General features: G+C 53.9%; 1 protein-coding gene across 1 annotated transcript; it reads left to right on the top strand.

Moving 5' to 3' along the window:
- Positions 1–1,071: 1,071 nt before the first annotated feature.
- RRAS2 (RAS related 2) lies at positions 1,072–20,445 on the top strand. The gene is given in 7 exon segments (XM_073659065.1): positions 1,072–1,232; positions 1,235–1,296; positions 15,051–15,138; positions 15,218–15,320; positions 16,279–16,387; positions 17,354–17,472; positions 19,617–20,445. Coding segments are annotated over 7 exon segments (606 nt in total). The 5' UTR covers positions 1,072–1,195; the 3' UTR covers positions 19,705–20,445.
- Positions 20,446–25,942: the final 5,497 nt, after the last annotated feature.

The raw sequence follows: 25,942 nt of genomic DNA on the forward strand, positions 1-25,942 counted from the left end.
TTCTGCTGGTGCAGTCACTGTGTACATACATTACATTACTGATCCTGAGTTACCTCCTGTATTATACTCCAGAGCTGCACTCACTATTCTGCTGGTGCAGTCACTGTGTACATACATTACATTACTGATCCTGAGTTACCTCCTGTATATACTCCAGAGCTGCACTCACTATTCTGCTGGTGCAGTCACTGTGTACATACATTACATTACTGATCCTGAGTTACCTCCTGTATTATACTCCAGAGCTGCACTCACTATTCTGCTGGTGCAGTCACTGTGTACATACATTACATTACTGATCCTGAGTTACCTCCTGTATTATACTCCAGAGCTGCACTCACTATTCTGCTGGTGCAGTCACTGTGTACATACATTACATTACTGATCCTGAGTTACATCCTGTATTATACTCCAGAGCTGCACTCACTATTCTGCTGGTGCAGTCACTGTACATACATTACATTACTGATCCTGAGTTACATCCTGTATTATACTCCAGAGCTGCACTCACTATTCTGCTGGTGCAGTCACTGTGTACATACATTACATTACTGATCCTGAGTTACCTCCTGTATTATACTCCAGAGCTGCACTCACTATTCTGCTGGTGCAGTCACTGTGTACATACATTACATTACTGATCCTGAGTTACCTCCTGTATTATACTCCAGAGCTGCACTCACTATTCTGCTGGTGCAGTCACTGTGTACATACATTACATTACTGATCCTGAGTTACATCCTGTAATACTGCAGAGCTGCACTCAGTTTTGGGAGTCTAGCTGTGACGTAGTAACGTTTGACAGGCGTAGCTGTGACGTCAGCCGTACGCGCCCTGAGGTCACCTGTAGGTTGCCGTCGTGCTCCTGCTATGCTTTGCGGCAGCCGGGTGGTGACGTCACGGTCGCTCACGTGACAGCTGCGTGAGGCGCTGCCGGGCGCTCAATAACAGAGCAGGCTCCCGCCCCTCCAGACCTTTAGCATAAGTAGGAGGCGGAGCCTAAGCATTTGACGTAATCTGTCTCCTCCCCTAGCTTGCACTGGAAGCTATAAGGCCCCGTCTTGTTTTGGAATATGCAGATATGAGACTATTGCCCCGCCCTAGTCCCGGAATATTAGCATAGTTCCGCCCCCGGAGCGGCAGCGCTGCTGCGGCTCCTCGCACTAACGTCAGTGTCGGAGGGACCCGGCCCGGGATGTCCGGCTGGAAGGACGGCGCGGTGCAGGACAAGTACCCCTGGTGGTGGTGGGCGGCGGCGGGGTGGGCAAGTCTGCGCTCACCATCCAGTTCATCCAGGTGCGTACCTGCGGGGCCCCAGTGCTGGAATGTGGGAGCGGGCGCCCCTGGGTCCTAGTGTCCGGCAAGTGTGACTGAGGGCTGAGGCCCTAGTTTAGTGGGTGTGGCTGGTCTGTACCACGATGGGGGGCGGCAGTCCGGTGCTCGTACCTGACGGGGGGGCGGCAGTCCGGTGCTCGTACCTGACGGGGGGGTGGGCTGCAGTCCGGTGCTCGTACCTGACGGGGGGGGCGGCAGTCTGGGGCTCGTACCTGATGGGAGGGGGGGGGGGTCGGCAGTCTCGGTGCTCGTACCTGATGGGAGGGGGGGGGGGTCGGCAGTCCGGTGCTCGTACCTGATGGGAGGGGGAGGGGGGGGGGGTCGGCAGTCCGGTGCTCGTACCTGATGGGAGGGGGGTCGGCAGTCCGGTGCTCGTACCTGATGGGAGGGAGGGGGGGGGTCGGCAGTCCGGTGCTCGTACCTGATGGGAGGAGGGAGGGGGGGGGGTCGGCAGTCCGGTGCTCGTACCTGATGGGAGGGGGGGGGGGGGGGGGTCGGCAGTCCCGGTGCTCGTACCTGATGGGAGGGGGGGGGTCGGCAGTCCGGTGCTCGTACCTGATGGGAGGGGGAGGGGTCGGCAGTCGGTGCTCGTACCTGATGGGAGGGGGGAGGGGTCGGCAGTCCGGTGCTCGTACCTGATGGGAGGGGGGGGGGTCGGCAGTCCGGTGCCTGACCTGATGGGAGGGGGGGGGTCGGCAGTCCCGGTGCTCGTACCTGATCCGGTGCTCATACCTGATGGGAGGGGGGGGGGGGGTCGGCAGTCCGGTGCTCGTACCTGATGGGAGGGGGGGGGGTCGGCAGTCCGGTGCTCCCCCTGATCCGGTGCTCATACCTGATGGGAGGGGGGGGGGTCGGCAGTCCGGTGCTCGTACCTGATGGGAGGGGGGGGTCGGCAGTCCGGTGCTCGTACCTGATGGGAGGGGGGGGGTCGGCAGTCCGGTGCTCGTACCTGATCCGGTGCTCGTACCTGATGGGAGGTGGGGGTCGGCAGTCCGGTGCTCGTACCTGATGGGAGGGTGGGGGGTCGGCAGTCCGGTGCTCGTACCTGATGGGAGGGGGGGGGGGTCGGCAGTCCGGTGCTCGTACCTGATGGGAGGGTGGGGGGTCGGCAGTCCGGTGCTCGTACCTGACGGGGGGGGGGGGTGGCAGTCCAGTGCTCGTACCTGATGGGAGGGGGGGGTCGGCAGTCCGGTGCTCGTACCTGATGGAGGGGGGGGGGGTCGGCAGTCCGGTGCTCGTACCTGATGGGAGGGTGGGGGGGTCGACAGTCCGGTGCTCGTACCTGATGGGGGGGGGGGGGGGGTCGGCAGTCCGGTGCTCGTACTGATGGGAGGGTGGAGGGTCGGCAGTCCGGTGCTCGTACCTGACGGGGGGGGGGGGGTGGCAGTCCAGTGCTCGTACCTGATGGGGGGGGGGGGGGGGGGTCGGCAGTCCGGTGCTCGTACCTGATGGGAGGGTGGGGGGGTCGGCAGTCCGGTGCTCGTACCTGATGGGGAGGGGGGGGGGGGGGGGTCGGCAGTCCGGTGCTCGTACCTGGTGGGGGGTGGGCAGTCCGGTGCTCGTACCTGATGGGAGGGTGGGGGGGTCGGCAGTCCGGTGCTCGTACCTGATGGGAGGGGGGGGGGTCGGCAGTCCGGTGCTCTGTACCTGATGGGAGGGTGGGGGGGTCGGCAGTCCGGTGCTCGTACCTGATGGGAGGGGGGGGGGGGGGGGCGCAGTCCGGTGCTCGTACCTGGTGGGGGGGTGGGCAGTCCGGTGCTCGTACCTGATGGGAGGGTGGGGGGGTCGGCAGTCCGGTGCTCGTACCTGATGGGAGGGGGGGGGGTCGGCAGTCCGGTGCTCGTACCTGATGGGAGGGGGGGGGGGGGGGTCGGCAGTCCGGTGCTCGTACCTGATGGGAGGGGGGGGGTCGGCAGTCCGGTGCTCGTACCTGATGGGAGGGTGGGGGTCGGCAGTCCGGTGCTCGTACCTGACGGGGGGGGGGGGGGGGGTGGCAGTCCAGTGCTCGTACCTGACGGGGGGGGGTGGCAGTCCAGTGCTCGTACCTGATGGGAGGGGGGGGGGGGTCGGCAGTCAGTGCTCGTACCTGATGGGAGGGGGGGGGGGGGGCGGCAGTCCGGTGCTCGTACCTGATGGAGGGGGGGGGGGGGGTCGGCAGTCCGGTGCTCGTACCTGATGGGAGGGGGGGGGGGTCGGCAGTCCGGTGCTCGTACCTGATGGGAGGGGGGGGGGGGTCGCAGTCCGGTGCTCGTACCTGATCCGGTGCTCGTACCTGATGGGAGGGTGGGGGGGTCGGCAGTCCGGTGCTCGTACCTGACGGGGGGGGGGGGTGGCAGTCCAGTGCTCGTACCTGATGGGAGGGGGGGGGTCGGCAGTCCGGTGCTCGTACTGATGGGAGGGGGGGGGGGGGGTCGGCAGTCCGGTGCTCGTACCTGATGGGGGGGGGGGGTCGGCAGTCCGGTGCTCGTACCTGATGGGAGGGGGGGGGGGGGTCGGCAGTCCGGTGCTCGTCCTGATGGAGAGGGGGGGGGGGGGGTCGGCAGTCCGGTGCTCGTACCTGATGGGAGGGTGGGGGGGTCGGCAGTCCGGTGCTCGTACCTGATGGGAGGGTGGGGGGTCGGCAGTCCGGTGCTCGTACCTGATGGGAGGGTGGGGGGGGTCGGCAGTCCGGTGCTCGTACCTGATGGGAGGGGGGGGGGGGGTCGGCAGTCCGGTGCTCGTACCTGATGGGAGGGGGGGGGGGTCGGCAGTCCGGTGCTCGTACCTGATGGGAGGGGGGGGGGGGGTCGGCAGTCCAGTGCTCGTACCTGATGGGAGGGTGGGGGGTCGGCAGTCCCGGTGCTCGTACCTGACGGGGGGGGGGGGGGGTGGCAGTCCAGTGCTCGTACCTGATGGGAGGGGGGGGGGGGTCGGCAGTCCGGTGCTCGTACCTGATGGGAGGGTGGGGGGGTCGGCAGTCCGGTGCTCGTACCTGATGGGAGGGTGGGGGGGGGTCGGCAGTCCGGTGCTCCGTACCTGATGGGAGGGGGGGGGGGGTCGGCAGTCCGTGCTCGTACCTGATGGGAGGGTGGGGGGGTCGGCAGTCCGGTGCTCGTACCTGATCCGGTGCTCGTACCTGATGGGAGGGTGGGGGGTCGGCAGTCCGGTGCTCGTACCTGATGGGAGGGTGGGGGGGTCGGCAGTCCGGTGCTCTGACCTGATGGGAGGGGGGGGTCGGCAGTCCGGTGCTCGTACCTGATGGGGGTAGTAGTGCACGTGATATTACTGCTGTGTGTACTCTGATTTTCTTTTATGCTAATGAGGGTGTGTGGCCCAATCGCTGTCATTTTCTGGCACCATAGCTGGGGCTGTCGGTGCTTTGGCCTCTGCCTGTGGCCCCTGCGACCTCTGCCTGTGGCCCCTGCACTGTGTTGCCCTCGCCTCTGCTTGCTGTCTGTGAATAGGGAGAATTCATTAACAGCAAACCAAGATCTGGGAAATGACGACACATGAGATGACCGTGTGTGTGTGTGACGGGGCGCATGTGACGGCTTATGATTATGGCGGCGGTGTACGGCGCCACCTTGTGTAGACGGCACAGTTGTGCGCTCAGACTGCGGACCCCAATTATGAGGCAAATAGAAGTCTGTTACTCGTAGCAACCAATCACAGCGCAGCTAACACCTCACAGAGGCATGAAATGAAAGCTGAGCTGTGATTGGTTGCTGAGGGTATGACCCGAGGCCGCGTATAATCACCGATTAAATTGAATACGGTGGAGGGATGGTTCCTGGTATACGGCTGCTCTTGTGGGGGGTTCTCCTCCACTTGTCTCCATCCAGCACATCAAGGACGTCATTGGTCGGTGATTACACAGGAGCTGCCGGCAGCGTCACCAGACTTGTCTCCATACATCACATCGGGGACGCCACTGAACGGTGGTGACCGTCCCCAGATGACTCTTATGACCTCGGTGACAGCAGGGGGGTGCCGGGATTTCTGCACATGGCTCAGATTGGAGAATCCAGAGGTCGTGAATGTTTCCACTTTTTCACCATTTGCAGATCCGGTAATTTCCACCAGTCTCGACTTGTCAGGTCTCTGCTTGCTGTCATGAGTCTTGCTTACGTCCAGCTGCTGACAATCGTCTCGACCTCCTCCTTCTCACAGTTCATCAGTGGCTTCTCTGATCTGAGTGATTGTTACAATGTATCAGTGTAGACTTCCAGAGGATTCTCTGCCTCCACATACAGTGACAGCGGGCAGAGCCGGGTCCATCCCCTGCTCCCACTGTCAGCATTACCGGGCAGAGTGCGGGCGCTCGGCACCACGTCTGGTGGACGCAGCTGTTGTGGCTCCGGCCTCGTGCTGCCAGCTGTCACTCGCTGACCTGCCCCCTCTCGCCTGCCGCCATCTTGTCCGGCCATTTTTAGCTCTTTACGTTTGTCACCCGTTTGATGCGGTGTCAACGTGCTGTGCTGGAGCGCGGCCAGATCTGGACAGACCCCATATCCCAGGGCTTTGGGGTTTAGATGGAGACCCCCCCCTCCCAGCTTTGCACAATTTTCCTTTACTGCCGTTTTTATCTTCAGTTTATAAAAAACTTCTCATTACTGAAAATACTCTACTCACATCCAGAGCTGCATTCACAAGTCTGCCATTACATTCTCTTAGATTGCACTCACACCCAGAGCTGCATTTTTGTCTCCTCTTCTATTGTTCTTGTCCTGGTGCTGTGCTGATTGCAGATTTGTATGTGACTGGAGTGTAGGATTCGTTGGTGAGGGGGGTTATTGTGTCCGGTGATCTGGGGTCCTGGATAGGTGGGTGGCAGCCCCCCAGTGTAAGCCGTTATTTGCAGGGACGTCTGGTGCGCGGTGACCTTGTGGGGCGGCGCCGGCTCTCCTGGAACATTGATCCTTTACTGGGAAGACGAGAAAACATTAACCAGAGAGATGGAGCGGCGGCCGGGCGCTCGTCCAGAGTGACGTCTGTATGCAAGAAACTCCGCATGTGCCCCCCGGCGAGACGGCCCCTCATGCTGTAATCGCAGCGACCGTTCATGAATAGGAGACGCACTCCTCCATCCGACGGGTCGTCAGCGCAGGTTTCATAAGACGTTCATCACTGATCACAAGAGGACGACAGCGAGCGACGAGGCGACTGCAAAGATGGCGCAATTCTTCACAATCGTCCTTGTCCCCCACTGAGGAATAGAATATTCCGGCTGCTGCCGTCTGCACAGCATCTTAAGAGACTGACACAAGGTGACGGAAAGGCTGCTGCAGACAAACCTGATGGGTCACACAGCTGGGAGATTGTAACAGTGCATCAGTGCAGGAAATCCTCTGAGCGAATCACACCAGCCGCTCAGATCTCTCTCCCACTGACACACTGTAACAAGCCCTCAGCTGTGAGCAGGACTAGGAGGTTTACAGCCTCAGGATGGAAGAGATGAAAGGTCCAAGTCACTGCAGTATCCAAACACCTGACTTAAACCTCGGGCCCGTGACGGGGGGCGGCTCCTGGGGGCCCGAGTTTCTTCTACCCCATTTGCTCTGGGTGTGAGGCTGCAGACTGATTTCTGCTCTGTTTTTTTGGGGCGATGTGAGATGGGGAGTTTGCGGCGCTTTTTCTTTTTGTCTCTCAAATTCAAAGCTTTATTCGTAGGAACAAATCCACATTAGTATAGCCAAAGCCCCACGCCGCGCTCTGTCCCCCGCGCCGCGCTCTGTCCCCCGCGCCGCGCTCTGTCCCCCGTGCCGCGCTCTGTCCCTGTATATCTTCCCGTCCTGCATGTTACTGTCGCCTCCTCTGTATTTTTGCTTTGTGTCTTAGGCTGTGTGCCCACTATGCGTTTTCCAAGCCTAAACGCTTGGGAAACGCTTGGTAATCCGTCCCCCATGGTCCCCAATGGCGATCCCCAATTTATGCTGCGCTCAAAAATCCACAGCACGTCCATTAATTTTGCAGACACAAAGCGTAATCGCCGCCATTGACTTGCATTGGACCGCGTGACATCCGCATCACTACATCTGTACATGCAGATATCACACGGTTCAATGTGCGGATGGTACTCGGGTGTGGAGGACAGGAGACTCTCATCAAGACCCGGGTACCATATTACCTGTAAAAAAAAAAAAAAGAATTGAAAATAAAAAATAAATATTATACTCCCCTTCCGATGTCCTCCCGGTGTTTTCTCCCCTCCGTCTGCTCTGCTGTATGGGTCGCAGTGTTGTGAAGGACCTGCCATGACGTCATTGAGTCATGTGACCTGTCACATGACTCAATGACGTCCCCGCAGTTCCTTCACACCACCGTGAGCCGCCCAAGACACCGGACGCAGCAAAGGAAACACTGGGAGGACATCGGAAGGTGAGTATAATCTTTATTTTTTACCATTCTTTCGGTCACACTATATATACCGTTTGCATGGATTTATATAGTGTGACCAAGTTGTCAAGCACTTTCCAAGTGATGCTAAAATTGCTTGACAACCCGCATGCGGAAATGCTTGACAAACGCTTCTACCTGGCAGGAAAAACTCATGTACAATCCACATGCATTTTTTTTCTGCCAGGGAGATGCAGAAACGCTCAGGAAAAATCTGGAGCATTTCTGCATCGTGGGCACATAGCCTAACAGCAAGCTTGCGTGGATGTGTGAGGACTCAGCGGCGGCTCCCCTCGCCCCTTCCTTGCTGCCGCCGCTCCCCTCGCCCCTTCCTTTCTGCCGCTCCCCTCGCCCCTTCCTTGCTGCCGCCGCTCCCCTCGCCCCTTCCTTTCTGCCGCTCCCCTCGCCCCTTCCTTTCTGCCGCCGCTCCCCTCGCCCCTTCCTTGCTGCCGCCGCTCCCCTCGCCCCTTCCTTGCTGCCGCCGCTCCCCTCGCCCCTTCCTTGCTGCCGCCGCTCCCCTCGCCCCTTCCTTGCTGCCGCCGCTCCCCTCGCCCCTTCCTTGCTGCCGCCGCTCCCCTCGCCCCTTCCTTGCTGCCGCCTCTGGACATAGTTTATCGCCGTCTTGCTCACATCCTGTATTTTCAGCTCCCTGATCTGAACCTGGGCCGTTGCCCCCAGTGATGTGTTCGGGGGTCTCATTTTTTGCCTTCATTGGCTATGACTCCTTCCCATTCGCCCTGCGGACTCGCAGCGGCCCAGCGGGCGCCTGGAGGACGGTTTTGGTGCACACCGGGTGCCTACGGCCGCAAGATGCGAGGGAGCCGGGTTCTCTCAGCACAATCCAAAGGGGCGCAAAAACCTAATGTGAACTGAGGCTTGTGGAAAAGCCCCTGAAGATTCACAACAGACTACCGGCTCCCAACTGCCCCACAGGGGACCCTCTACCCCCTGGATAAAGAGGGCAGAGGGGCGGCAGTCATCTGATAGGCCTGTTCCTGCCTGCCGGCTCCAGAATTACTTGGGGTCTGTGCTTCCAGGAGGTGGAGGGGTCTCCTCCATACATCAGCCGTAGGCAGGTCTCGCCAGGTCACAGAGATGGCTCCGAAAATCAGAGGGGAAAACCGGCCTGAACCCCCCCCCCCCCAAACGCCAAACACCGGAGCTGAGGCATGTCCTGTGCTGCAGTCACATCGTGTCCTGTGCTCCACTCACCTCCAGAGCTGCAGTCACATCGTGTCCTGTGCTCCACTCACCTCCAGAGCTGCAGTCACATCGTGTCCTGTGCTCCACTCACCTCCAGAGCTGCAGTCACATAATGTCCTGTGCTGCCGGCGTAGTATGCGAGCGCGGGGGAGAGAGCGGCGCAGTACGTGTGACGCCCCCATCTTTACACTTGCTTTGGCCATACTAATGTGGATTTGTTCCTACGAATGTCCTGTGCTCCAGTCACCTCCAGAGCTGCAGTCACTAGTCTGACAATCTTGTAGGCTGCTTGCACTTTTCTCCAGCGTTCTCTTCTTGCCGATGAGATGATGGTGATGTCCGTGGTGTTCTCCGCTCTCATTTTTCGCCGTCTCGCTTCCACATTCCTCTGATGCCAGACGGAGTCTACAGAGGGGCCGCAGCTGTTTACTTCCACTGAGCTACTACTAGTCCAGGGTCCTCGGAGACCCCAGATCACAGAGGAGCAATAATTAGACTCGGGAATCTTAATCTCTTCATCTCTTTCCTGAAATAATCTGTAAATGTCGCAGAAAACGGACGCAGCCGACAACTGAGGCCTCAGTCACTTATATATAGACGTATAGAAGACCCTCGCCACATTGTACCCCAGGACTGACTGCAGAAAACACATAGGAGCAGTATTATAGTAGTTATATTCTTGTACATAGGGGGCAGTATTATAGTAGTTATATTCCTGTACATAGGAGCAGTATTATAGTAGTTATATTCCTGTACATAGGAGCAGTATTATAGTAGTTATATTCTTGTACATAGGAGCAGTATTATAGTAGTTATATTCTTGTACATAGGGAGCAGTATTATAGTAGTTATATTCCTGTACATAGGGGGCAGTATTATAATAGTTATATTCCTGTATATAGGGGACAGTATTATAGTAGTTATATTCTTGTACATAGGGAGCAGTATTATAGTAGTTATATTCTTGTACATAGGAGCAGTATTATAGCAGTTATATTCCTGTACATAGGAGGCAGTATTATAGTAGTTATATTCTTGTACATAGGAGCAGTATTATAGCTGTTATATTCTTGTACATAGGGGGCAGTATTATAGTAGATATATTCTTGTACATAGGGGGCAGTATTATAGTAGTTATATTCTTGTACATAGGGGGCAGTATTATAGTAGTTATATTCTTGTACATAGGAGCAGTATTATAGTAGTTATATTCCTGTATATAGGGGGCAGTATTATAGTAGTTATATTCTTGTACATAGGGGACAGTATTATAGTAGTTATATTCTTGTACATAGGGAGCAGTATTATAGTAGTTATATTCTTGTACATAGGAGCAGTATTATAGTAGTTATATTCCTGTACATAGGAGGCAGTATTATAGTAGTTATATTCTTGTACATAGGAGCAGTATTATAGCAGTTATATTCTTGTACATAGGGGGCAGTATTATAGTAGTTATATTCTTGTACATAGGAGCAGTATTATAGTAGTTATATTCTTGTACATAGGGGACAGTATTATAGTAGTTATGTTCTTGTACATGGGGAGCAGTATTATAGTAGTTATATTCTTGTACATAGGGGACAGTATTATAGTAGTTATGTTCTTGTACATAGGGACAGTATTATAGTAGTTATGTTCTTGTACATGGGGAGCAGTATTATAGTAGTTATATTCTTGTACATAGGGGACAGTATTATAGTAGTTATGTTCTTGTACATAGGGGCAGTATTATAGTAGTTATATTCCTGTATATAGGGGACAGTATTATAGTAGTTATATTCTTGTACATAGGGAGCAGTATTATAGTAGTTATATTCTTGTACATAGGAGCAGTATTATAGCAGTTATATTCCTGTACATAGGAGGCAGTATTATAGTAGTTATATTCTTGTACATAGGAGCAGTATTATAGTAGCTATATTCTTGTACATAGGAGCAGTATTATAGTAGTTATATTCCTGTATATAGGGGACAGTATTATAGTAGTTATATTCTTGTACATAGGGGACAGTATTATAGTAGTTATATTCTTGTACATAGGGAGCAGTATTATAGTAGTTATATTCTTGTACATAGCAGCAGTATTATAGTAGTTATATTCCTGTACATAGGAGGCAGTATTATAGTAGTTATATTCTTGTACATAGGAGCAGTATTATAGCTGTTATATTCTTGTACATAGGGGGCAGTATTATAGTAGATATATTCTTGTACATAGGGGGCAGTATTATAGTAGTTATATTCTTGTACATAGGGGGCAGTATTATAGTAGTTATATTCTTGTACATAGGAGCAGTATTATAGTAGTTATATTCCTGTATATAGGGGGCAGTATTATAGTAGTTATATTCTTGTACATAGGGGACAGTATTATAGTAGTTATATTCTTGTACATAGGGAGCAGTATTATAGTAGTTATATTCTTGTACATAGGAGCAGTATTATAGTAGTTATATTCTTGTACATAGGAGCAGTATTATAGTAGTTATATTCTTGTACATAGGAGCAGTATTATAGCAGTTATATTCTTGTACATAGGGGGCAGTATTATAGTAGTTATATTCTTGTACATAGGAGCAGTATTATAGTAGTTATATTCTTGTACATAGGAGCAGTATTATAGTAGTTATATTCTTGTACATAGGGGACAGTATTATAGTAGTTATGTTCTTGTACATGGGGAGCAGTATTATAGTAGTTATATTCTTGTACATAGGGGACAGTATTATAGTAGTTATGTTCTTGTACATAGGGACAGTATTATAGTAGTTATATTCTTGTACATAGGAGCAGTATTATAGTAGTTATATTCCTGTACATAGGGGCAGTATTATAGTAGTTATATTCTTGTATATAGGGGCAGTATTATAGTAGTTATATTCTTGTACATAGGAGCTGTATTATAGTAGTTATATTCTTGTACATAGGAGCTGTATTATAGTAGTTATATTCCTGTACATAGGGGCAGTATTATAGTAGTTATATTCTTGTATATAGGGGCAGTATTATAGTAGTTATATTCTTGTACATAGGAGCAGTATTATAGTAGTTATATTCTTGTACATAGGAGCAGTATTATAGTAGTTATATTCTTGTACATAGGGGGCAGTATTATAGTAGTTATATTCTTGTACATAGGGGGCAGTATTATAGTAGTTATATTCTTGTATATAGGAACAGTATTATAGTAGTTATATTCTTGTACATAGGGGCAGTATTATAGTAGTTATATTCTTGTACATAGGGGGCAGTATTATAGTAGTTATATTCTTGTACATAGGGAGCAGTATTATAGTAGTTATATTCTTGTACATAGGGAGCAGTATTATAGTAGTTATATTCTTGTACATAGGAGCAGTATTATAGTAGTTATATTCTTGTACATAGGGGGCAGTATTATAGTAGTTATATTCTTGTACATAGGGGCAGTATTATAGTAGTTATATTCTTGTACATAGGGGCAGTATTATAGTAGTTATATTCTTGTACATAGGAGCAGTATTATAGTAGTTATATTCTTGTACATAGGGGCAGTATTATAGTAGTTATATTCTTGTACATAGGGGGCAGTATTATAGTAGTTATATTCTTGTACATAGGGGCAGTATTATAGTAGTTATATTCTTGTACATAGGGGCAGTATTATAGTAGTTATATTCTTGTACATAGGAGCAGTATTATAGTAGTTATATTCTTGTACATAGGGGCAGTATTATAGTAGTTATATTCTTGTACATAGGGGGCAGTATTATAGTAGTTATATTCTTGTACATAGGGGCAGTATTATAGTAGTTATATTCTTGTACATAGGGGGCAGTATTATACTAGTTATATTCTTGTACATAGGGAGCAGTATTATAGTAGTTATATTTTTGTACATAGGAGGCAGTATTATAGTAGTTATATTCTTGTATATAGGGGGCAGTATTATAGTAGTTATATTCTTGTATATAGGGAGCAGTATTATAGTAGTTATATTCTTATACATAGGGGGCAGTATTATAGTAGTTATATTCTTATACATAGGAGGCAGTATTATAGTAGTTATATTCTTGTACATAGGGGCAGTATTATAGTAGTTATATTCTTGTACATAGGGGCAGTATTATAGTAGTTATATTCTTGTACATAGGGGGCAGTATTATAGTAGTTATATTCTTGTACATAGGAGGCAGTATTATAGTAGTTATATTCTTGTATATAGGAGCAGTATTATAGTAGTTATATTCTTGTACATAGGGGCAGTATTATAGTAGTTATATTCTTGTACATAGGGGGCAGTATTATAGTAGTTATATTCTTGTACATAGGAGGCAGTATTATAGTAGTTATATTCTTGTATATAGGAGCAGTATTATAGTAGTTATATTCTTGTACACGGGGGCAGTATTATAGTAGTTATATTCTTGTACACGGGGGCAGTATTATAGTAGTTATATTCTTGTACATAGGGGGCAGTATTATAGTAGTTATATTATTGTACATAGGGGGCAGTATTATAGTAGTTATACTCTTGTACATAGGAGCAGTATTATAGCAGTTATATTCTTGTACATAGGGGGCAGTATTATAGTAGTTATATTCTTGTACATAGGGGCAGTATTATAGTAGTTATATTCTTGTACATAGGGGCAGTATTATAGTAGTTATATTCTTGTACATAGGGGGCAGTATTATAGTAGTTATATTCTTGTACATAGGAGGCAGTATTATAGTAGTTATATTCTTGTATATAGGCGCAGTATTATAGTAGTTATATTCTTGTACATAGGGGCAGTATTATAGTAGTTATATTCTTGTACATAGGGGGCAGTATTATAGTAGTTATATTCTTGTACATAGGAGGCAGTATTATAGTAGTTATATTCTTGTATATAGGAGCAGTATTATAGTAGTTATATTCTTGTACACGGGGGCAGTATTATAGTAGTTATATTCTTGTACACGGGGGCAGTATTATAGTAGTTATATTCTTGTACATAGGGGGCAGTATTATAGTAGTTATATTCTTGTACATAGGGGGCAGTATTATAGTAGTTATACTCTTGTACATAGGAGCAGTATTATAGCAGTTATATTCTTGTACATAGGGGGCAGTATTATAGTAGTTATATTCTTGTACATAGGGGCAGTATTATAGTAGTTATATTCCTGTACATAGGGGCAGTATTATAGTAGTTATATTCCTGTACATAGGGGGCAGTATTATAGTAGTTATATTCTTGTACATAGGAGCAGTATTATAGTAGTTATATTCTTGTACATGGGGGTAGTATTATAGTAGTTATATTCTTGTACATAGGAGCAGTATTATAGTAGTTATATTATTGTACATAGGGGGCAGTATTATAGTAGTTATATTCTTGTACATAGGGGGCAGTATTATAGTAGTTATATTCTTGTACATAGGGGCAGTATTATAGTAGTTATATTCTTGTATATAGGGGCAGTATTATAGTCTTACAGTTTTCCATGTTGTCTTGCGTTGCCTGCGGTCTGCTCCCGAGCACTGGGTGGCGGTATTGTTGTAGCACAGGTGTCTTGTAGGTCTGTACCGCTATGATCGCTTGTCCTCGTTAGTTCTCGCCGTTCTCTTGCGCCTTTTCTGTTGACACTGATGTATTATAGCGTCGCGGTGTAATGGTTTTGCAGTGGTATCACGCTGACATCAGATGTCGCTCTTTCCTTAGTGGGGGTCCCTCGGTCTTTGGAGGTTATTTGGGGGGATTCGGAGCTTTTCAGAGCCTGATGCATGGTGATGGAGATGGATGGCGTCTGTCCTCTGCCGGCGGTCCCTGCTGCAGACAGATATCGTCCAGACTGCGCAGATTGATCGGGGAATTCATTACTTGACGTCCGGGTTGTTAAATCTTTGTGGCTTGAAGCCTTAAAGTGCTCCTGTACGTATTTTGTCCGGCGGGGTCAGTCGTGAGAGCGAGGGTCCTTAGAGGGAAAACTGAATGTGAAGATGTAATGGTATTTGGTGAGTGTGTCTGATGGAGCAGGTATGTTTGTTATTACTGTGCAGTCATGTGTATGCTTCCTGCTGGTGACTGATGTGCTGGTGCCTCCTGGTGGCGAGTCAGGTCATTACATGGTGCTGGCAGTGACTCCACTCTCTTCTCTCTCCGCAGTCCTACTTTGTGACCGACTATGACCCGACCATCGAGGATTCCTACACCAAGCAGTGCGTCATTGATGAGCGCGCCGCGCGGCTGGACAGTGAGTGCCGTGTGTATACAGGGGTATATAGTGTGTGCAGGGCGCCATTCACACCCGACAATGTGTCTGTGTCTTCCAGTTCTGGACACGGCCGGGCAGGAGGAGTTCGGAGCGATGCGAGAGCAGTACATGAGGACCGGAGAGGGCTTCTTACTGGTGTTCTCCGTCACTGACCGAGGAAGGTGCGTCCCAGCCAGACCAGGTCACGGCGCACGGCCCCTGACACCTGGGGAGGGGGGAGCTCGGCGCACGGCCCCTGACACCTGGGGAGGGGGGAGCTCGGCGCACGGCCCCTGACACCTGGGGAGGGGGGAGCTCGGCGCACGGCCCCTGACACCTGGGGAGGGGGGAGCTCGGCGCACGGCCCCTGACACCTGGGGAGGGGGGAGCTCGGCGCACGGCCCCTGACACCTGGGGAGGGGGGAGCTCGGCTCACGGCCCCTGACACCTGGGGAGGGGGGAGCTCGGCGCACGGCCCCTGACACCTGGGGAGGGGGGAGCTCGGCGCACGGCCCCTGACACCTGGGGAGGGGGGAGCTCGGCGCACGGCCCCTGACACCTGGGGAGGGGGGAGCTCGGCGCACGGCCCCTGACACCTGGGGAGGGGGGAGCTCGGCGCACGGCCCCTGACACCTGGGGAGGGGGGAGCTCGGCGCACGGCCCCTGACACCTGGGGAGGGGGGAGCTCGGCGCACGGCCCCTGACACCTGGGGAGGGGGGAGCTCGGCGCACGGCCCCTGACACCTGGGGAGGGGGGAGCTCGGCGCACGGCCCCTGACACCTGGGGAGGGGGGAGCTCGGCGCACGGCCCCTGACACCTGGGGAGGGGGGAGCTCGGCGCACGGCCCCTGACACCTGGGGAGGGGGGAGCTCGGCGCACGGCCCCTGACACCTGGGGAGGGGGGAGCTCGGCGCACGGCCCCTGACACCTGGGGAGGGGGGAGCTCGGCGCACGGCCCCTGACACCTGGGGAGGGGGGAGCTCGGCGCACGGCCCCTGACACCGGGGTAACTCAGCCGGGTTGTCAGCACAGTAGACGATGGGCTGGGGCATCAGGGCTGTGGATGATGGAGGAGTAGTCCGTGGTCAGTCTCCTCGGCTCCGTTCATCTCCTTATGACGATTTCTTGCTGTTTTTCAGTTTTGAGGAGATCTACAAGTTCCAGAGACAGATCCTGCGAGTGAAGGATCGCGATGAGTTTCCCATGATCCTGGTTGGGAACAAGGCGGATCTGGAGCATCAGCGTCAGGTACCGCTGCCCCCGCTCTCAGTGCCTGTGATCCTGTGTCAGTGGCGGGGGAAGGACATCTGACTGTGGCACTGTTCATCCTGAGCCATCTGGTTCACGAATCTCTCATCCACACTGAAGGCTGACACTTGGGATCTATAGATTCCCTCCGTCCGCACCAGGAATCTACTATATTGGGAGACTCAATAATAGAGTCACGATGGAAGTTATTTCCCGAGCTGGTGGCGGCACTGTATGATGGGCGGTTCATTACTGCAGGGAGGGCTGTGAACCAATCAGGAGCTGAGTGACCCCCCCATGGGTTCAGGATCGGGGGCGATCAGTCGTTACCCTGAACCTATGTCGTCTTCTTGAGTGAAGTCTTAAAGGGGCGGTACAGTTTCCTGCAGCTGACCATCCGCGTGGTGCATGACACAGTGGTGTGCACAGCGTCCTGTAAGGTGAGAGCTGTGACCCATTACTCCCATCACTCCACTTGTGTTGCCCCGGGGGTCTTCCACAGTCCGGTCTGCTTTTTGTAGAGGCTGTGGTGTGAATATTATAGGGGGTCCTTCTCATCACAGCCCCCATTACCCTGTATGAGGATATAAGTTGTTTCCCCGGGGGTCAGCGGTGGTCTCCTCGCCTGTGTAGAGCAGCCGACCGCGCACGGAGCTATAGATGATACACAGGCGATCACTCTTCTCGGCAGCACATACTGGTTACACCGCTCGATGCGCTGCCGAGAACAGTGACTTTTAAACAAAAATCCTTTCACCCGACGAGCGCTTGGTTTTCTGACTCGGCCAGTGTAAATGCACCGTGACCCCCAGAGACCCCTCTGCACCCCTGAATCACAGACTGGACTTAGTACGTGGATTTTCGTGTGGGTGGGTGAGTGGTGGTGGGCGTCCGCTCTGGCTGGAGATCGGGGTCCACTGGTCGCTCAGTTACGTCCGGCGCCGTCACATTGCTCTTGTCTGGCAGGTAACGCAGGAGGAAGGGCACCAGTTGGCGCGGCAGCTGAAGCTGACGTACATGGAGGCATCAGCGAAAATCCGGATGAATGTCGATCAAGCTTTTCATGAACTAGTGCGAGTAGTGAGGTGAGTGCAGAGGTGGCGGACAGGGGGAGAGGAGGAGGAGGAGGTGGCGGACAGGGGGAGAGGAGGAGGAGGAGGTGGCGGACAGGGGGAGAGGAGGAGGAGGAGGTGGCGGACAGGGGGAGAGGAGGAGGAGGTGGCGGACAGGGGGAGAGGAGGAGGAGGTGGCGGACAGGGGGAGAGGAGGAGGAGGTGGCAGGGGAGGAGGAGGAGGTGGTGGTAGGGGGAGAGGAGGAGGTGGTAACGGGCAGGGGGCAGTGCCGGCGCCATTACTCCTCACCTGTATATGATGTTTTATCCCTGTCTAGTGCGGGGCGGGAGGCTCGCTACTGTCTGGTGTCTGGATGGTATGTGGGGGGCTCTGGATTCTCTGGGTGGGAGGTGGACTGCTCGGTACTGTCTGGTCTCTGGCTGCGGTGCGGGGCTCGGTATTCTCTGGCCGCGGGGCGGGGGGGCTCGTTATTCTCTGGGCGGGGGGCTCATTAGACTTTGGCTGCGGGGCGGGGGCTTGTTATTTTCTGGCCGCGGGGTGGGGGTTCAGTGTTCTCGGGGTGGGGGTCTAGGTATTCTTGGAGCTTGAGGTGGGCAGCTGAGTACTGTCTGGTCTCTGACCACTGGGCGGGGGGCTCGTTATTCTCTGGCTGCGGGACGGGAGCCTCGTTATTCTCTGGGCGGGGGGTCTCGTTATTCTCTGGCTGCGGGACGGGAGCCTCGTTATTCTCTGGGCGGGGGGGCTCGTCATTATCTGGCCGCGGGGCGGGGGTCTCGTTATTCTCTGGGCGAGAGGCTCGTTATTCTCTAGCCGCGGGACGGGAGCCTCGTTATTCTCTAGCCGCGGGGCGGGGGGGCTCGATATTCTCTGGTCAGGGGGCTCGTTATTCTCTGGGCGCGGGGTGGGGGGGCTCGGTATTCTCTGGCCATGGGATGAGGGCTCGGTATTCTCTGGGCGGGGGGCTCGGTATTCTCGGAGCAGGGGGGGCTCGTCATTCTCTGACCATGGGGCTCGGTATTGTCTGGCCGCGGGCGGGGTCCTCGGTATTCTCTGGCCATGGGGTGGGGGCTCGGTATTCTCGGAGCAGGGGGGGCTCGTTATTCTCTGGCCATGGGGTGGGGGCTCGTTATTCTCTGGCCATGGGGCTTGGTATTCTCGGAGCGCGGGGGCTCGTTATTCTCTGGGCGGGGGTCTCGGTATTGTCTGGCCGCGGGGCGGGGAGCTCGGTGTTCTCTGGCTGGGGGTCCTCGGTATTCTCTGGCCATGGGGTGGGGACTCTTTATTCTCTGGCCGCGGGGCGGGGGGGCTCGGTATTCGCTGGCCATGGGGTGGGGGCTCGGTTTTCTCGGAGCGCGGGGGCTCGTTATTCTCTGGGCGGGGGTCTCGGTATTGTCTGGCCGCGGGGCGGGGAGCTCGGTGTTCTCTGGCTGGGGGTCCTCGGTATTCTCTGGCCATGGGGTGGGGCTCTTTATTCACTGGCTGCGGGGCGGGGGGGCTCGGTATTCGCTGGCCATGGGGTGGGGGCTCGGTTTTCTCGGAGCGGGGGTGGGCTTGTTATTCTTTGGCCGCGGGGCGGGGGCCTCGGTATTGTCTGGCTGGGGGCCCTCGGTGTAGTCTGGCCGCGGGGCCCGGCCCTCGGTGTAGTCTGGCCGCGGGAGGTGGGCAGCTCGCCAACCTCTTGCCTTCTGGGGGCCCATCGCGGCTTTGATGTCATCATGTCAGTGTGACGCACAGGTGATGGCAGGAAATGAAAAGCCACTCCAGGGACCCCATAAGATAAGAGGCTGGCGAGACTCCTGACCTGACAGACCGGGCTGTGCCCTCCGCCCAGTCCTGGCTGCAATGTATCAGTGCAAGGTGTGGGTAAACAGGCGGCACAAATGTCATCCGTCCTGATAGTTTGCTCCATTGTGTCAGTCTGAACTGTGACCTCTGAGGATTGTCCAGACTGATGCAACTGAAGCAAAGCCACAGCTGTGAGCATCTCCGGATGTACGCCAGAATCTGTTCACTGACAGCTAGCAGAGATCATGGAAACATGGGATTGATAATGGAAATGGATCAGTAACTTGTGGTTCCTTTCACTCCGGGGATCTGAGCGGATCAGGTCTGTGCAGAACTCCCATCATTCACAGAATACTCCCTCTCTCCACAGGAAGTTCCAGGAGCAGGAATGTCCTCCGTCTCCAGAGCCGACGCGGAAGGAGAAGGACAAGAAGGGCTGTCACTGCGTGGTTGTGTAGGGCGGTCCGCGGCCGTCCTTCTCCCTGTGCTGGTGTCGGGGACCCCGGCTCGTCCAGTCCACGTCACCAGGATGGCCTTAGTCCACCAGACTCCGGACCCTGGACGGTCCCTCGAAGCTCTGCCCCCGCCCAGGAGAGAGCAGGTCTCTCCGGAAATCCACCGCCGGTCAAACACTCGCCACAAATCGGAATTTTTTTATATACTTTTTTCTTTCCATCCGCGGCGGCGGTCTGCCGGCAGGGACGCAGTGTGCGCCGTGTGTCCGCGACTTCCCCAATAGGAACTTAGGGGACTTTTTACTTCTTTTTTCACTTTTTTCATGTTCGCTTTTCACTTTCAGGATCTGATTTTTATCCGCCAAGAATCCGTTTTTAAGTGTCCTTTTTTTACAGATGGCGGTGGTATTTTCCTCTGCTGGTATTGGCGCAGGGGGCAGCTCCCCGTTGTGTCGTTGGGTGTTGGGGGGTCCGTGGCAGCTTTTCACCGTCTCATTATTTTCGTCTTCTCCTAGCGGTAATGTAGCAGCCCTTCTGTCAGCCGCGAACCACGATGTCGCTCGCCCTAGAGCCCCCCCCACCCCCCGACTCAGCAGAAAAAAGATGGCGGCCAAGAAACCAAGTGCCTGATCTGAACTCTGATCCTGGAGGAATGAGCGTGAATATGGCGTCGTACGCGGGCGGTGAGCGTCTTATCCGTTGCCAAATGCTGATCATAATAAAGTTTACTGGTTACATGCTGGAGTGACGCCGGCGGCTGCGTGATTCCCTCCGTTTTCTATGGCGGTATCCATTTATAGAGTCTTAGATGGGGCTTTCCAATATTAGAGAAGGGTGAATAGCACCCCTCCTAGTAACAGGTTGTGTGTGGTATTACAGGAGGGGTCGCTCTCCCTGGACACGATATTACTCTATCAGCTGAATGCAGAAGCTGCACAAATATCTCCATTGCCTTGTTCTCCAGGCTTATGGCTTGTAATGACTTTGAGACACTGCAACAGAACCTCAGCTGTTCAGATAGAGTGGAGCAGGTCAGCATGGGTAGCATAGCTGGGAAGGACAGGGTAAAATCCCAGCTCTCCATGGTCTTCATTAGATGCACCTGTAGAGTTTTGCTAAGACCCAGGAAGTTGCTTCATGGAGTGGCGCTCGTCCGAGGGGAGTGGCGCTCTTCAGCATGTTGAGCAGAGACGTGTTTGTGAGTGACCAGTGAAAGTGTCAGTCTGCTGGAGAGGCAGAGCAGACTGGAAGTGTCTTGGAGCTGAGAAGAGTCTGCTGCTGCCGAGTGCAGAGAACGGCAAGTATCACTGGTTACTATGGCCGGTAGCTGTTGTGTGACCGGGCTGGGGTAGCTCAGCCGTGTGTCTACAGAGTAGTCGGGGGCCTGTGCTGTTTAGTCAATGCCTGGACATGGGTGGGATTTATTTTTATGGTTTTGTTTTTGTGCTGCTCTTTGGACCAAAACTGCATTACCGGTGTGAACGCTAGGCTAATTCCTACCAAAGCGAATCAATCCCTAGACATGTTACTGTGTATTGTACACTGCTCCAAAATCAATACAGGGAACACTGAAACAACAGAGTATAACTCCAAGTAAATGAAACTTCTGTGAAATCAAACTGTCCACTTAGGAAGCGACACTGATTGACAATCAAATTCACCTGCTGTTGTGCAAATGGGATAGACAATAGATGGAAATTATTGGCAATTATCAAGACCCCCTCAATAAAGGAGGGGTTCTGCAGGTGGGGACCACAGACCACATCTCAGTACCAATGCTTTCTGGCTGATGTTTTGGTCACTTTTGAATGTGGGTTGTGCTTTCACACTCGTGGTAGCATGAGATGGACTCTACAACCCACAGAAGTTGCTCAGGTAGTGCAGCTCATCCAGGATGGCACACCAATGTGAGCTGGGGCAAGAAGGTTTGCTGTGTCTGTCAGCGTAGTGTCCAGAGGCTGGAGGCGCTACCAGGAGACAGGCCAGTACACCAGGAGACGCGGAGGGGGCCGTAGAAGGGCAACAACCCAGCAGCAGGACCGCTACCTCTGCCTCTGTGCAAGGAGGAACAGGAGGAGCACTGCCAGAACCCTGCAAAATGACCTCCAGCAGGCCACTAATGTGCATGTGTCTGCACAAACGGTTAGAAACCGACTCCATGAGGGTGGTATGAGGGCCTGACGTCCACAGATGGGGCTTGTGCTCACAGCCCAACACCGTGCAGGACGCTTGGCATTGGCCACAGAACACCAGGATTGGCAAAGTGGCCGCTGGCGCCCTGTGCTCTTCACAGATGAAAGCAGGTTCACACTGAGCACATGTGACAGACGTGACAGAGTCTGGAGACGCCGTGGAGAGCGATCTGCTGCCTGCAACATCCTTCAGCATGAGCGGTTTGGCAGTGGGTTAGTAATGGTGTGGGGTGGCATTTCTTTGGAGGGCCGCACAGCCCTCCATGTGCTCGCCAGAGGTAGCCTGACTGCCATTAGGCAACGAGATGAGCTCCTCAGACCCCTTGTGAGACCATATGCTGGTGCGGTTGGCCCTGGGTTCCTCCTAATGCAGGACAATGCCAGACCTCATGTGGCTGGAGTGTGTCAGCAGTTCCTGCAAGATGAAGGCATTGAAGCTATGGACTGGCCGCCCGTTCCCCAGACCTGAATCCGATAGAGCACATCTGGGACATCATGTCTCGCTCCATCCACCAACGTCAAGTTGCACCACAGACTGTCCAGGAGTTGGCGGATGCTTTAGTCCAGGTCTGGGAGGAGATCCCACAGGAGACCATCCGCAACCTCATCAGGAGCATGCCCAGGCGTTGTAGGGAGGTCATACAGGCACGTGGAGGCCACACACAATACTCAGCCTCATCAGGGGCATGCCCAGGCGTTGTAGAGAGGTCATACAGGCAGGGGGAGGCCACACACAATACTCAGCCTCATCAGGAGCATGCCCAGGCATTGTAGGGAGGTCATACAGGCACGTGGAGGCCACACACAATACTCAGCCTCATCAGGAGCATGCCCAGGCGTTGTAGGGAGGTCATACAGGCACGTGGAGGCCACACACACAATACTCAGCCTCATCAGGAGCATGCCCAGGCGTTGTAGGGAGTTCATACAGGCACGTGGAGGCCACACACACAATACTCAGCCTCATCAGGAGCATGCCCGGGCGTTGTAGGGAGGTCATACAGGCACGTGGAGGCCACGCACAATACTCAGCCTCATCAGGAGCATGCCCGGGCGTTGTAGGGAGGTCATACAGGCACGTGGAGGCCACACACAATACTCAGCCTCATCAGGAGCATGCCCGGGCGTTGTAGGGAGGTCATACAGGCACGTGGAGGCCACACACAATACTCAGCCTCATCAGGAGCATGCCCAGGCGTTGTAGGGAGGTCATACAGGCACGTGGAGGCCACACACAATACTCAGCCTCATCAGGAGCATGCCCAGGCGTTGTAGGGAGGTCATACAGGCACGTGGAGGCCACACACAATACTGAGCCTCATCAGGAGCATGCCCAGGCGTTGTAGGGAGGTCATACAGGCACGTGGAGGCCACACACAATACTCAGCCTCATCAGGAGCATGCCCAGGCGTTGTAGGGAGGTCATACAGGCACGTGGAGGCCACACACAATACTCAGCCTCATCAGGAGCATGCCCAGGCGTTGTAGGGAGGTCATACAGGCACGTGGAGGCCACACACAATACTCAGCCTCATCAGGAGCATGCCCAGGCGTTGTAGGGAGGTCATACAGGCACGTGGAGGCCACACACAATACTCAGCCTCATCAGGAGCGTGTCCAGGCGTTGTAGGGAGGTCATACAGGCACGTGGAGGCCACACACAATACTCAGCCTCATCAGGAGCGTGCCCAGGCGTTGTAGGGAGGTCATACAGGCACGTGGAGGCCACACACAATACTCAGCCTCATCAGGAGCATGCCCAGGCATTGTAGGGAGGTCATACAGGCACGTGGAGGCCACACACAATACTCAGCCTCATCAGGAGCATGCCCGGGCGTTGTAGGGAGGTCATACAGGCACGTGGAGGCCACACACAATACTCAGCCTCATCAGGAGCATGCCCAGGAGTTGTAGGGAGGTCATACAGGCACGTGGAGGCCACACACAATACTCAGCCTCATCAGGAGCATGCCAGGCATTGTAGGGAGGTCATACAGGCACGTGGAGGCCACACACAATACTCAGCCTCATCAGGAGCATGCCCGGGCGTTGTAGGGAGGTCATACAGGCACGTGGAGGCCACACACAATACTCAGCCTCATCAGGAGCATGCCCGGGCGTTGTAGGGCGGTCATACAGGCACGTGGAGGCCACACACAATACTCAGCCTCATCAGGAGCATGCCCAGGCGTAGGGAGGTCATACAGGCACGTGGAGGCCACATGCAATACTCAGCCTCATCAGGAGCATGCCCAGGCGTTGTAGGGAGGTCATACAGGCACGTGGAGGCCACACACAATACTCAGCCTCATCAGGAGCATGCCCAGGCGTTGTAGGGAGGTCACACAGGCACGTGGAGGCCACACATAATACTGAGCCTCATCAGGAGCATGCCCAGGCGTTGTAGGGAGGTCATACAGGCACGTGGAGGCCACACACAATACTCAGCCTCATCAGGAGCATGCCCAGGCGTTGTAGGGAGGTCATACAGGCACGTGGAGGCCACACACTATACTCAGCCTCATCAGGAGCATGCCCAGGCGTTGTAGGGAGGTCATACAGGCACGTGGAGGCCACACACAATACTCAGCCTCATCAGGAGCATGCCCAGGCGTTGTAGGGAGGTCATACAGGCACGTGGAGGCCACACACAATACTCAGCCTCATCAGGAGCATGCCCAGGCTTTGTAGGGAGGTCATACAGGCACGTGGAGGCCACACACAATACTCAGCCTCATCAGGAGCATGCCCAGGCGTTGTAGGGAGGTCATACAGGCACGTGGAGGCCACACACAATACTCAGCCTCATCAGGAGCATGTCCAGGCGTTGTAGGGAGGTCATACAGGCACGTGGAGGCCACACACAATACTCAGCCTCATCAGGAGCGTGCCCAGGCGTTGTAGGGAGGTCATACAGGCACGTGGAGGCCACACACAATACTCAGCCTCATCAGGAGCATGCCCAGGCGTTGTAGGGAGGTCATACAGGCACGTGGAGGCCACACACAATACTCAGCCTCATCAGGAGCATGCCCGGGCGTTGTAGGGAGGTCATACAGGCACGTGGAGGCCACACACAATACTCAGCCTCATCAGGAGCATGCCCAGGAGTTGTAGGGAGGTCATACAGGCACGTGGAGGCCACACACAATACTCAGCCTCATCAGGAGCATGCCAGGCATTGTAGGGAGGTCATACAGGCACGTGGAGGCCACACACAATACTCAGCCTCATCAGGAGCATGCCCGGGCGTTGTAGGGAGGTCATACAGGCACGTGGAGGCCACACACAATACTCAGCCTCATCAGGAGCATGCCCGGGCGTTGTAGGGCGGTCATACAGGCACGTGGAGGCCACACACAATACTCAGCCTCATCAGGAGCATGCCCAGGCGTAGGGAGGTCATACAGGCACGTGGAGGCCACATGCAATACTCAGCCTCATCAGGAGCATGCCCAGGCGTTGTAGGGAGGTCATACAGGCACGTGGAGGCCACACACAATACTCAGCCTCATCAGGAGCATGCCCAGGCGTTGTAGGGAGGTCACACAGGCACGTGGAGGCCACACATAATACTGAGCCTCATCAGGAGCATGCCCAGGCGTTGTAGGGAGGTCATACAGGCACGTGGAGGCCACACACAATACTCAGCCTCATCAGGAGCATGCCCAGGCGTTGTAGGGAGGTCATACAGGCACGTGGAGGCCACACACTATACTCAGCCTCATCAGGAGCATGCCCAGGCGTTGTAGGGAGGTCATACAGGCACGTGGAGGCCACACACAATACTCAGCCTCATCAGGAGCATGCCCAGGTGTTGTAGGGAGGTCATACAGGCACGTGGAGGCCACACACAATACTCAGCCTCATCAGGAGCATGCCCAGGCTTTGTAGGGAGGTCATACAGGCACGTGGAGGCCACACACAATACTCAGCCTCATCAGGAGCATGCCCAGGCGTTGTAGGGAGGTCATACAGGCACGTGGAGGCCACACACAATACTCAGCCTCATCAGGAGCATGTCCAGGCGTTGTAGGGAGGTCATACAG

The sequence above is a fragment of the Phyllobates terribilis genome, unplaced genomic scaffold (genome assembly GCF_046119375.1).
Source record: "Phyllobates terribilis strain yellow unplaced genomic scaffold, ASM4611937v1 Scaffold_13__5_contigs__length_258822181, whole genome shotgun sequence".
Classification (NCBI taxonomy): Eukaryota; Metazoa; Chordata; class Amphibia; order Anura; family Dendrobatidae; genus Phyllobates; species Phyllobates terribilis.